At 44.3% G+C, this 12,399-nt stretch overlaps 1 protein-coding gene across 19 annotated transcripts in view; it reads left to right on the forward strand.

Annotated features, from left to right (window-relative positions):
* The window catches only part of SLC11A2 (solute carrier family 11 member 2), a 46,644-nt gene that overhangs the window by 17,716 nt on the left and 16,529 nt on the right, over positions 1 to 12,399 (forward strand). For 12 of the 19 annotated variants that reach the window (XR_008538309.2, XR_010148026.1, XM_509061.9 and 9 more), the window contains 7 exons: positions 134 to 282; positions 3,280 to 3,405; positions 3,809 to 3,928; positions 8,297 to 8,403; positions 9,305 to 9,375; positions 9,479 to 9,546; positions 11,749 to 11,904. Coding sequence is in view for 17 of the 19 variants with exons in the window: in XM_509061.9 (XP_509061.2) it covers positions 134 to 282; positions 3,280 to 3,405; positions 3,809 to 3,928; positions 8,297 to 8,403; positions 9,305 to 9,375; positions 9,479 to 9,546; positions 11,749 to 11,904 (797 nt within the window). In the remaining 2 variants the exon portion in view is untranslated. Of the gene's footprint in view, positions 1 to 133; positions 283 to 2,425; positions 2,549 to 3,038; positions 3,406 to 3,808; positions 3,929 to 8,296; positions 8,404 to 9,304; positions 9,376 to 9,478; positions 9,547 to 11,748; positions 11,905 to 12,399 lie in introns of those variants that run through there. The other 7 variants (XM_063785649.1, XM_063785650.1, XM_063785645.1 and 4 more) reach the window with 3 other exon arrangements.

The following is a 12,399-nucleotide window of genomic DNA, read 5'->3' on the forward strand; positions in this document are numbered from 1 at the left end:
TAAATTGAGCTAGAGTCAGGTTGGTCTCTTGTGCATTTAGATATTAAACTATTTAATTTCAGTATACTAAGGATGAATTGTTAGTGTATTTTGTTCATTTTTTACTAATTTATTTTCAAATCTGTTAATTCAGACAGTGTTTCTGGAGATCATGGGGAGTCTGCCAGTCTTGGTAACATCAACCCTGCCTATAGTAATCCCTCTCTTCCACAGTCCCCTGGGGACTCAGAGGAGTACTTCGCCACTTACTTTAATGAGAAGATCTCCATTCCTGAGGAGGAGGTTAGTATCAGGTCCTTGGAGGAGAACACTATTGTCTGGGGAAAACCTGTGAGTGAAAGATCTGCTGGATGGCTCAAGTTCAGCAGCCTCAGGTTTAATTTTGGCTGGCAATCTCTGAAGACTATATCTATATATCTATATATCTATATATACACACACACACACACACCCCTATCTATATCTATCTATCTATGTCTGTCTGTCTGTCTATCTGTCTGTCTATCTATCTATCTATCTAATCTTTTTTACAGACAGGGTCTTGCTCTGTCATCTAGGCTCCAGTGCAGTGGCACAACCATAGCCCACTGTAGCCTTGATTCCTGGGGTCAAGTGATTCTCCCACTTCAGCCTCCCCAGTAGCTGGGACTATAGATGGCATGCCACCATGCCAGGCTCATTATTTTTATTTTTATTTTTAGAGACAGGGTCTCACTATGTTGCCCAGGCTGGTCTTGAACTCCTGGCCTCAAGCTATCCTTCCTCTTGTTTGTTGATGAAAAAGAGTCAAACTCTGGCTGGGCCCAGGCTCACACCTGTAATCCCAGCACTTTGGGAGGCTAAGGCAGATCACTTGAGCCCAGGAGTTCAAGACCCGCCTGGCCAATATGGCGAAACCCTGTCTCTACAAAAAATACAAAAATTAGCTGGGCATGGTGGTATGCACCTGTAGTCCCAGCTACTCGGGAGGCTGAGGTGGAAGGATCACTTGAGCCTAGGAGGCAGAAGTTGCAGTGAGCCAAGATCATGCTATGGTACTCCACTCTGGGTAACAGAATGAGACCTCCTCTCAAAAATGAAAACCAAAACAAAACAGGCCGGGCGCGGTGGCTCACACCTGTAATCCCAGCACTTTGGGAGGCCGAGATGGGCAGATCACCTGAGGTTAGGAGTTCAAGACCAGCTTGGTTAACATGGTGAAACCCTGTCTTTACTAAAGATACAAAAGTTAGCTGGGCGTAGTGGTGGGTGCCTGTAATCCCAGCTACTCGGGAGACTGAGGCAGGAGAATCACTTGAACCTAGGAGGCAGAGGCTGCAGTGAGCCAAGATCGCGCCACTGCACTCCGGCCTGAGTGGCAGAGTGAGACTGTCTGAAAACCAAACAAACAAACAAGAGTCAAACTCTGTAAAATGTTTAAAGAGGTTTATTCTGAGCCAAATATGAGTGACCAAGGCCCGTGACACAGCCCCAGGAAGTCCCGAGAACATGTGCCCAAGGTGTTTGGGTTACAGCTTGATTTTATACGTTTTAGGGTCAGAAGTTACAGGCAGACATCAGCCAATATATTTAAGACGTCGTACATTGGTTCCATCAGGAAAGGTGGGACAACTTGAAGTGGGGAGGGGGCACCTTTCAGGTCAAAGGTGGATTTAAAGATTTTCTGATTGGAAATTGATTGACACTGGGTGCAGTGGCTCATGCATATAATCCCAGCACTTTGGGAGGCTGAGGCGGGTGGATCGCTTGAGCCCAGGAGTTCGAGACCAACCAGCTTGGGCAATGTGACAAGACCTTGTCTCCAAGTAAAAAAAATAAAATAAAATTAGTTGGGTGTGGTGGTGCACACCTGTGGTCCCAGCTACTTTGGAGGCTGAAGTGGGAGGATTGCTTAAGCCCAGGAGTTCAAGACCAGCCTGGGCAACATGGCAAAACCCCGTCTCTACAAAAATAAAAATAAATAAAAAAAGAAATTGGTTGAAAGAGTTATTTTCTAAAGACCTGGTCTAAAATGAGGGTCTGTGGAGTGTCTAAAATGAGGGGTTGTGAAGACCAAGGTTTTTATTATGTAGGTGAAGCCTCTAGGTAACAAGCTTCAGAGAAAATAGATGTAAATGTCTTTTATCAGACTTAAAAAGGTACCGGACTCCTAGTTAATTCTCTCCTGGATCAGGAAAAGACCTGAAAAGGGAAGGAGATTCTACATATTCTAGGTTTTGCTCATAAGAGACAGCTTTGCAGTGTTATTTCAAAATATACAAAGAAATATATCTTGGAGTAAAATACTTTGATTTCTTTCAGGGCCTGTTATCTGTCATGTGCTGCTATGCTAGAGTCAGGTTGGAATTTAGCATGTTATTGCTACAAGGAATCTGTTTTGTCAGTTTTAAGATCTCTGGTTTTTGTTTGTTTGTTTGTTTTTGAGACGGAGTTTCACTCTTGTCGCCCAGGCTAGAGTGCAATGGTGCAATCCTGGCTCACCGCAACCTCCTCCTCCCGCGTTCAGGCGATTCTCCTGCCTCAGCCTCCCGAGTAGCTGGGATTACAGGCATGTGCCGTTACGCCCACCTGTTTTTGTATTTTTAGTAGAGACAGGGTTTCTCCATGTTGGTCAGACTGGTCTCGAACTCCCAACCTCAGGTGATCCGCCCGCCTTGGCCTCCCAAAGTGCTGGGATTACATGCATGAACCACTGTGCCTGGCCAAGATCTCTGTTTTAATGCTGGTCATTTGTGTCTGAATTCCAAAGGGAAGGGAGTATAATGAGGTTTGTCTGACCCCTCCCTCCCATCATGGCCTGAACTAGTTTTTCAGGTTTTCTTTGGAATGCCCCTGGTGAAGAAGAGGATCCGTTCAGTTGGTTGGGGGAGCTTAGAATTTTATTTTTGTTTGCTCTCCTCAGTGTCCCAAGTAGTTGGACTATAGGCACACACCACACAGCACCACACCTGGCTTGTTTCCTTTTTAAAATGGTGGCTCTTGTCCTTTTTGGGAAGTGTTTGGGCACAGAGGTACTGATACTGTTATTCTGGTTTTAGAATAAGAGGCTGATGGAACCTGCAGGTAAGGGAAGAGCTTTGACTTGGACAGAGAAGTGGCCAGCTTCTTAATAAAAAGTGGGTAAGATGGAGGTGAAACTTGGACACATGCAATATCTGACATTGTAAATCCTTTTTTCTTGTGAGGCTGGATTTTGTTGCTTCATATGTGATAACAGATCAATTATATCAGTAGTTCAATGGTGATGTTCAGTTTAATCTCTTTTCCTCTCTTGTACAGTACTCTTGTTTTAGCTTTCGTAAACTCTGGGCTTTCACCGGACCAGGTTTTCTTATGAGCATTGCCTACCTGGATCCAGGAAATATTGAATCCGATTTGCAGTCTGGAGCAGTGGCTGGATTTAAGGTGAACATCTAGTCCTACCCCTGTCCTTTTAAGCACATAATACACTCTCACATCCTTTTCTCCACCCTGCATGTTGGATAGTAGCCTCAGGGGCTACATGCAGATACTTCATTGGCAGTGGCTCTTATGTGTAAAGTACTTTCCATTTGGTCTTATTTTTATCCACATAGTTTCCTTGAACAAAGGAGAAACTACATATAGGAGAAACTGAGGCTCAGAAAGGTACAAGGTGACTTAGCAGGTCATGTGCAAAATCTGTTATAGAACTCAAGTCATTTGATTCTTGACCTGGGCTCTTTTCTGAATGCAGTATTTACCACTCATGTTGCCAAACAACTAAACAAACAAACAGACAAAAACTCAGTTGTTCAATGAGTGTTACAGGAGATTTTGTTCTTCTTAGTTGCTCTGGATCCTTCTGTTGGCCACCCTTGTGGGGCTGCTGCTCCAGCGGCTTGCAGCTAGACTGGGAGTGGTTACTGGGCTGCATCTTGCTGAAGTATGTCACCGTCAGTATCCCAAGGTGAGCAATGTATGTCCTGTTTGTCTCTCACCCATGCCATAGGAATCTATGTGTCTGGCAGTATGTGCTGGCCTCATTCTATAGTGAGACAGTCAAGGACTTGGGGGTCAGTGGCCCTGAAGACAGACGGTACCAACGGAAATACTGTAGCTCCTCCTGCTGCCAGGCCATGTTTTCCCACTCTTTCAAAATCTAACTTGAGACTCGCATTTCCTAGAAGGTTTTCTTAGAAAAACTGTGTTACCATTCACTCTGGCTTCCAGTAGCTAGCAATGCCCAGCCCAAGGGGAGGAGGATACTCCCTCTAAGCACTTTTATTCATACCTCCATGTTACTCCATCAGTTTGCATTTTATATATGTTCTTTTTTTGTTTGACTTTGCCATCACTTTGAAAAAGTAATTTTTTTTCTTTTTACTACAAACTATATGTGGCAAGATCTTTGGATTTGCTAATAATTATTTTTCAGTTTCCCCTCCCGCCGGGGGCTACACTGTCCTCTGCAGCTTCTTCTGGACATTTTGGGCCTTTCTTACCGTTGCCTAAGGCAAGAATGAACACTATGTCTGGAAGATATTTTTAACTTAGTTTTGTCTCTTGTTTTGTTTCTTTTCCTGGGTGTGAGCAAAAAGTATCCTTATCTGCTTTTCAAAAAAATAAAAAAATCTTGATAATATCCCCATTTACTCTGATGTGATTATTACACATTTTATGCCTATATCAAAATATCCCATATGCCCCATAATATATACACCTACTATGTACCCATAAAATTTTTAAAAAACAAACAAAACCTTGGTAATTTATAATCCTTCTAGCTTCTTTTTCTTTCTTTCTTTTTATTTTTTGAGACGGAGTCTCACTCTGTCACCCATGGTGGAGTGCAGTGATGTGATCATGGCTCACTGCAGCCTTGACCTCCCAGGCTCAAGCGATTCTCCCACCTCAGCCTCCCAAGTAGCTGGGACCACAGGCGAGCACGACCACACCCAGCTAATTAAAATTTTTTTTTTTTTTTTTTTTTGTGGAGATGAGGTATTGCTATGTTGTCTAGGCTGGTCTCAAACTCCTGGGCTCAGGCAGTCCTCCCACCACAGCTTCTCAAAGTGCTGGGACGACAGGCATGAGCCACTGCACCAAGCCTAGCTTCTCTTTCTTCATACACGTTAATAGTTATTTTGTAATAATAATTATATATGTATATTTTTGTTTGTTTGTTTTGTTTTTTTTTTTGAGACAGAATCTCACTCTGTTGCCCAGGCTGGAGTTCAGAGTTCAGTGGTGTGATCTCAGCTCACTACAGCCTCTGCTTCTTGCAGTGAGGCGATTCCAGGGATTCTCCTGCCTCAGCCTCCTGACTAGCTTGGATTACAGGCACGTGCCACCATCTGGCTAATTTTTGTATTTTTAGTAGAGATGAGGTTTTACCATGTTGGTCAGGCTGGTCTTGAACTCCTGGCCTTAGGTGATCTGCCAGCCTTCGCCTCCCAAAGTGCTGGGATTACAGGCATGAGCCACCGTGCCCAGCCTGCTTTTTTGTTTGTTTGTTTGTTTGAGACGGAGTTTCACTCTTTCACCCAGGCTGGAGTGCAGTGGCATGATCTCAGCTCACTGCAACCTCCGCCTTCAGTTTCAAGTGATTCTCCTGCCTCAGCCTCCCGAGTAGCTGGGATTACAGGTGCCTGCCACCATGCCTGGCTAATTTTTGTATTTTTAGTAGAGACGAGGTTTCACCATGTTGGCCAGGCTGGTCTCGAACTCCTGACCTTGTGATCTGCCCACCTCGGCCTTCCAAAGTGCTGGGATTACAGACGTGAGCCACTGCGCCTGGCCTTGTTTTGGTATTTTTGAGATGGAGTCCCACTCTGTTGCCCAGCCTGGAGTGCAGTGGCGTGATCTCAGCTCACCACAACCTCTGCCTCTTGGGTTCAAGCTACTCTCCTGCCTCAGCCTCCTGAGTAGCTGGGACTACAGGCGTGCATCACCACGCCTGGCCAATTTTTGTATTTTTAGTAGAGATGAGGTTTCACTATGTTGGCCAGACTGGTCTCAAACTCCTGACCTCGTGATCTGCCCGCCTTGGCCTCCCAAAGTGCTGGGATTACAGGCGTGAGCTACTGCGCCTGGCTCTGCCCTTTTTTTTTTTTTTTTTTTTGAGACCAAGTCTCGCTTTGTCACCCAGGCTCGGGTACAGTGGTGTGATCTTGGCTTACTATAACCTCAACCTCCCAGGTTCAAGCGATTCTCCTGTCTCAGCTTCCCGAGTAGCTGGGATTACAGGTGCGCACCACCACACCCAGCTAATTTTTGTATTTTTAGTAGAGACAGGGTTTCACCATGTTGGCCAGGCTGATCTCAAACTCCAGACCTCAAGTGATCCACTTGCCTTAGCCTCTCAAAGTGCTGGGATTACAGATGTGAGATACTGTGCCTGGCCTGTTTTTTTGAGATAGGATCTTGCTCTATTACCCAGACTAGAGTTCAGTGGCACAATCATGGCTCACTATACCCTTGACCTCCCAGGCGCAAGCAGCCTTCCTACCTCTGTCTCTTGAATAGTTGGGACCACAGGTGTGCACCATGATACCCAGCTATTTTTAAAATTTTTTGTAGAGACAGGGTTTTGCCATGTTGCCCAGGCTGGGCTTGAACTCCTGGGCTCAAGTAATCCTCCCACCTCTGCCTCCCAAAGTTCAGGGATTATAGGTGTGAACTACCATGGGTGACCTGACAAATTTTTTGGATGCTACCTATCTGGAGGTGTTTTTTTCTGGCTTCAGTGAGTCAGCATAACTAAATCTGATTTTCAGCTGTATTGTTTGGCCAGATAAGTTTCTGACTTTGTTATATGCCACCCAGTTCCAACCATCTTCCCTTGAGTCCTTTTGCATACGTGGGCATTATTATTACATTAAAGGTGACTCCAACCTTTTCTGTTGTTGTGGTGGTGGTTTGTTGAGACAGTCTTGCTCTTGTCTGTTGCCCACTCTGGAGTGCAGTGGCATGATCATAGCTCACTGCAGCCTTGACCACTGGGGCTCAGGCTGTCCTCCTGCCTCAGCCTCCCAAGTAGTTGGGACTGCAGGTGTATGCCATCACGCCTGGATACTTTTGTACTTTTTTTTTTTCCTATAATTTTTATTTTAGGTTTGGAGATGGATACATGTGAAGGTTTTTTTTTTTTCTTTCTTTCTTTTTTTTTTTTTTGTGAAAGCAAGTTTATTAAGAACGTAAAGGAATAAAGAAAGGCTATTCCGTAGGCAGAGCAGTCACGTGAAGGTTTGTTACATAGATAAACACGTGTCATGGGGGTTTGTTGTACATATTATTACATCACCCCGATATTAAGCCCAATACACAATAGTTACCTTTTCTGCTTCTCTCTCTCCTTCCACCCTCCCCCATCAAGTAGACCCCAGTGTCTGTTGTTTCTGTCTGTGTGTTCATAAGTTCTTATCATTTTGCTCCCAATTTGTATACTTTTTGTAGAGATGGGGTTTTGCCATGTTGCCCAGGCTGGTCTCAAACTCCTGGGCTTAAGGGATCTACCTTGGCATCCCAAAGTGCTGAGATTACAGGCATGAGCCACTGTGCCTGGTCCACCCCAACCTTTTTTTTTTTTTTTTTGAGATGGAGTCTCGCTTTGTTGTCCAGGCTGGAGTGCAGTGGCGCAATCTCGGCTCACTGCAACCTTCGCCTCCCAGGTTCAAGCAATTCTCCTGCCTCAGCCCCCTGAGTAGCTGGGATTAACAGGCATGTGCCACCATGCCCAGCTAATTTTTGTATTTTTAGTAGAGACGGGGTTTCGCCATGTTGGCCAGGCTGATCTTGAACCCTGACCTCAGGTGATCCACCTGCCTCAGCCTCCCAAAGTGCTGGGATTACAGGTGTGAGCCACCGCGCCCGGCCTGACCCCAACCTTTTCATGTTTGTTTTGTCTTCCCAGCTATGGTCAGGATAGATATGTTCTTCTGCAATCATTTAATATTCTTTCTTGACCCATATTTGGACCGTATTAGCATCCTTATTCTCCTCTAAACTTTTTAGGATTGTTTTTAGGAAATTAAGTGGAAGTTAGTAAATGGCAATTATATTCTTCTCAAGTAGAAAGGAAAAAGAAAAAAGATCAATTACTGCCTTGACCTTCGTTCACAGGTTCTGCCACGTGGTAGCACACTTTTCCTTCTCCAGGTGAGAGCCACAGTGCAGTGATCGGCCAAGTGGAGGCACGTTCTGGTATTTCTTCTCTAGTCTGGAGGCTTATAAAGGACTGTTTATGGTTTAGTGCCAAAATGTGAATTCCAAATTGTGGAGGAATTTTTTAGAAATGATTAATCAGAACCATGTCTTTCTACTGTTTGGTGTTTAGGTCCCACGAGTCATCCTGTGGCTGATGGTGGAGTTGGCTATCATCGGCTCAGACATGCAAGAAGTCATTGGCTCAGCCATTGCTATCAATCTTCTGTCTGTAGGAAGGTGAGGGGTTTTCCTCTAGAAAGTCATCAGTGTTTTGCTGGATTTCCAAGCAGAGATAAAAACAAAAACCCAATTCATTTTTAATTTTGAAGACTCAACTCAATTGTTATTTCTTCTGTGGAACCTTTCTGGAAACAATTTCTTCTCCCCTGGTAGATGTAGACTCTACATCTTCCATTTCCCATGGTGGGTTATGCTTACCTTTATTAGAATGTGTGGCGTTTTGTATCGCAATTATTGATTTGTATGTCATTTTATCCCGCTAGATACTATCTTTTTATTTTATTTTATTTATTTAATTTTTTGAGACAGAGTCTTTCTCCATCACCCAGGCTGGAGTGCAGTGGTATGATCTTGGCTCACTGCAACCTCTGCCTCCCAGGTTCAAGCAATTCTTGTGCCTCAGTCTCCTGAGTAGCTGGGATTACAGGCACCTGCCACCATGTCCAGCTAATTTTTGTATTTTTAGTAGAGACGGGGTTTCACCATGTTGGCCAGGCAGGTCTCTAACTCCTGACCTCAGGTCTAGGAATGCCCGCCTCAGCCTCCCAAAGTGCTGATATTACAGGCATGAGCCACTACACCCAGCCCCCACTAGATACTATCTATCTAATCCTATAAAATTCTATCTGTCTAACTCCATGAGGGTAAGACCCAAACTTTTCAGCTTTGTATCCTAAGAGTGACATAGTAGACTCTCAATCAAAGTTTAAATGAATGTAATTAAGTTGATGCTGTTACCCTACTTTACCCAAGGCCTAGTTTTCTGCCATTGTCCCTCCTCCCTCAAGTCCTAGCTTCTCCAAGTGTTCTTTATCTGGAGAGCTGTTGGGAAGAGAGTGTTTTTCAATGTTTCCTTTCTTTCCGTCTCTCTGACTTCCATATCTCATCTCTGACCTAGAATTCCTCTGTGGGGTGGCGTTCTCATCACCATTGCAGATACTTTTGTATTTCTCTTCTTGGACAAATATGGTAAGGAGAGCGGGAATGGGAGGGTCAAAGGAGCTGCTCTCTGTCATGTGGCAGATGGGGAAGTCTACCTTCTCTGAGCTCACTGCTGCCTTTTTTCCTTTAGGCTTGCGGAAGCTAGAAGCATTTTTTGGCTTTCTCATCACTATTATGGCCCTCACATTTGGATATGAGGCAAGTGGTACAGGATATTCATTAGCTTCTTAAAATAAGTTTTTGTGGTTTTTTTTTTTTAGCCTTTTATTATAAAAGACAGTAATAATGCTAGTATGGTTCACTTATAGTGGGTGTATCAACAAAAAGCCAATTTTTCCCTGGGCCAATTTTAAAGGAATATGATCCATAGCAAAGATTAGCGTGCAGAAAGGCCTGCAGGGGCTCCCAGGTTTAAAATGACTAGATATTTTAGGGCTTTCCAGACTAGATTCTTTGGTCCCAAGTTGACCATCTGACAACAGAACAGCCATGGATAGTGTTAATTAAGGAGGGGGTTGCAGGGTTATTCTTGGGTGTTAACTTAGAGGAGTTCTGCTTTTGCTCATCCTGGTTTATATTAATTGCAGCTTGAACTTTCCCAATATTAAAACAGTTAATGAATTATATGAAATATACTGGATATTTCCTGGTTTGTGCCCCAACCCAGAAACTCCTTAGAGTCACTAACATTATTTGCAGTACTAGCACCTTTCTTTGTACAATTCTTATAAACTGATTTCTGCTTACTGGTCTGGCTGAACTTTAAAAAATATATGTAATCTATGGGTTGATTATGCCTCTTGGCCTAAGGCTTCCAAGAGAAATACTGAACCGGGGAAGAGTATATATGAGAGTGTTTAAGGATGAGTCTCTCATTACACACGTACTAGTGGCAAACAGCAAGTGATTTTTAAATGAACATGGGTGAACAGAAGTATGCTCAGTATGGATAATAAAAATTGATTCTATATTCTTTTTTAATTTTTAGATTTTTATTTATTTATTTATTTTTGAGCCAGAGCGTTGCTCTGTCATGTAGGCTAGAGTGCAGTGGGTGTGATCTTGGCTCACTGCAGCCTCTGCCTCCCAGGTTCAAGTGGTTCTTGTGCCTCAGCCTCCCAAGTAGCTGGGATTATTGGCGTGTACCACCATGCCTGGCTAACTTATTGTATTTTTAGTAGAGATGGGGTTTCTCTATGTTGGCCAGGCTGGTCTTGAACTGCTGACCTCAAGTAATCTGCCCATCTTGGCCTCCCAAAGTGCTAGGATTTCAGCTGTGAGCCACTGTGCCTGGCCCTGGTTGTATATTTTTGAGCCTTGTGGAATTACTAATAACCACAAGTCCCTTAGCAGCTTTTTCTTTTTTCTTTTCTTTTTTTTTTTTGAGATGGAGTCTCCCTCTTTCGCCCAGGCTGGAGTGCAGTGGTGCGATCTCTGCTCACTGCAACTTCCACCCCCAGGTTCAAGGGATTCTCCTGCCTCAGCCTCCCACGTAGCTGGGATTATGGGTGCCCGCCACCGTGCCTGGTTAATTTTTGTATTTTTCGTAGAGACGGGGTTTCACTATGTTTGCCAGGCTGGTCTTGAACTCCTGACCTCAGGTGATCCACCCGCCTTGGCCTGCTAAAGTGCTAGGATTACAGGTATGAGCCACCATGCCTGGCTTTTTTTTTTTTTTTTTTTTTTTTTTTTTGAGACAGAGTCTCACACTATTGCCTATGCTGGAGTTCAGTGGCACGATCTCAGCTCACCTCCTGGACTCAAGTGATCCTTCTACCTCAGCCTCCCTAGTAGCTAGTACTATAGGTATGCACCACCACACCGAGGTAATTTTTGTAGAGATAAGGTTTTGTTGTGTTGTCAGGCTGCTCTTGAACTCCTGGGCTCAAGCAATGCTCCTGCCTTGGTCTCCTAAAGTGCTGGGATTATAGGCGTGAGCCACCGCACCCAGCCCTTTCTTTAGAAATTAATTATGTATCATACACATCTGTTTCATATATCTAAGATGTATTGTAAACTATCCGGATACTCAGTCTTGAATTCTCTGGCCCCTGATAGTAAGCCCCTTATGTTGCTTGGTCCTATGATGATTCTGTATTCCTCATTATCTTAGGTAGTTGCAGAAGAAAAGATTTTGGCCAGGTGTGGTGGCCTGTAATCCCAGCACTTTGGGTGGCTGAGGTGGGAAGATTGCTTGTACTTGGGAGATTGAGGTTTCAGTGAGCTGTGATCATGCCACTGCATTCCAGCCTGGGTGACAGAGCAAGATCCTATCTCAAAAAATATAAAAATAAGGAAGAAGGCATTGTAAGGGATAAAGGATGCTAACTGTTCCCTGGTACTGTGTTACTCCCGTTTCACGTTCCTGTAAAGGCTAATCATTGTTATGTTGGTATGTAGTATGTTACAGTGAAACCCAGCCAGAGCCAGGTACTCAAGGGCATGTTCGTACCATCCTGTTCAGGCTGTCGCACTCCACAGATTGAACAGGCTGTGGGTATCGTGGGAGCTGTCATCATGCCACACAACATGTACCTGCATTCTGCCTTAGTCAAGGTGAGCAAGGCCCTTATCTCCTTCACCTCCTAGACAGTTCATGGGATCTTTTCCTTCAATTGCAAGGGACACAAAGTTAGTTTACAATTATTAGGACCATGAAGGAGCAAGGTATTTTCCAAGCCTGGACATTTATAAACTCCATATACTTAGATGCTGTTTTTATCACCAAATTGACCAGAGATTACTAACTGCATAAAGCAGGTGGGGCTAAAGTTCTTTTTTTTTTTTTTTTTTTAATTGAGATGGAGTCTCACTCTGTTGCCCAGGCTGGAGTGCAGTGGCGTGATCTCTACTCACTGCAAACCTCTCCCTCCCGGGTTCAAGCGATTCTCATGCCTCAGCCTCCTGAGTACCTGGGATTATAGGCGTGCACCACCACGCCTGGCTAATTTTTCTATTTTTAGTAGAGATGTGGTTTCACCATGTTGGCCAGGCTGGTCTCGAACTCCTGAGCTCAAGCAATCCACCCGCCTTGGCCTCCCAAAGTGCTGG

The sequence above is a fragment of the Pan troglodytes genome, chromosome 10 (genome assembly GCF_028858775.2).
Source record: "Pan troglodytes isolate AG18354 chromosome 10, NHGRI_mPanTro3-v2.0_pri, whole genome shotgun sequence".
NCBI classification, from domain to species: domain Eukaryota; kingdom Metazoa; phylum Chordata; class Mammalia; order Primates; family Hominidae; genus Pan; species Pan troglodytes.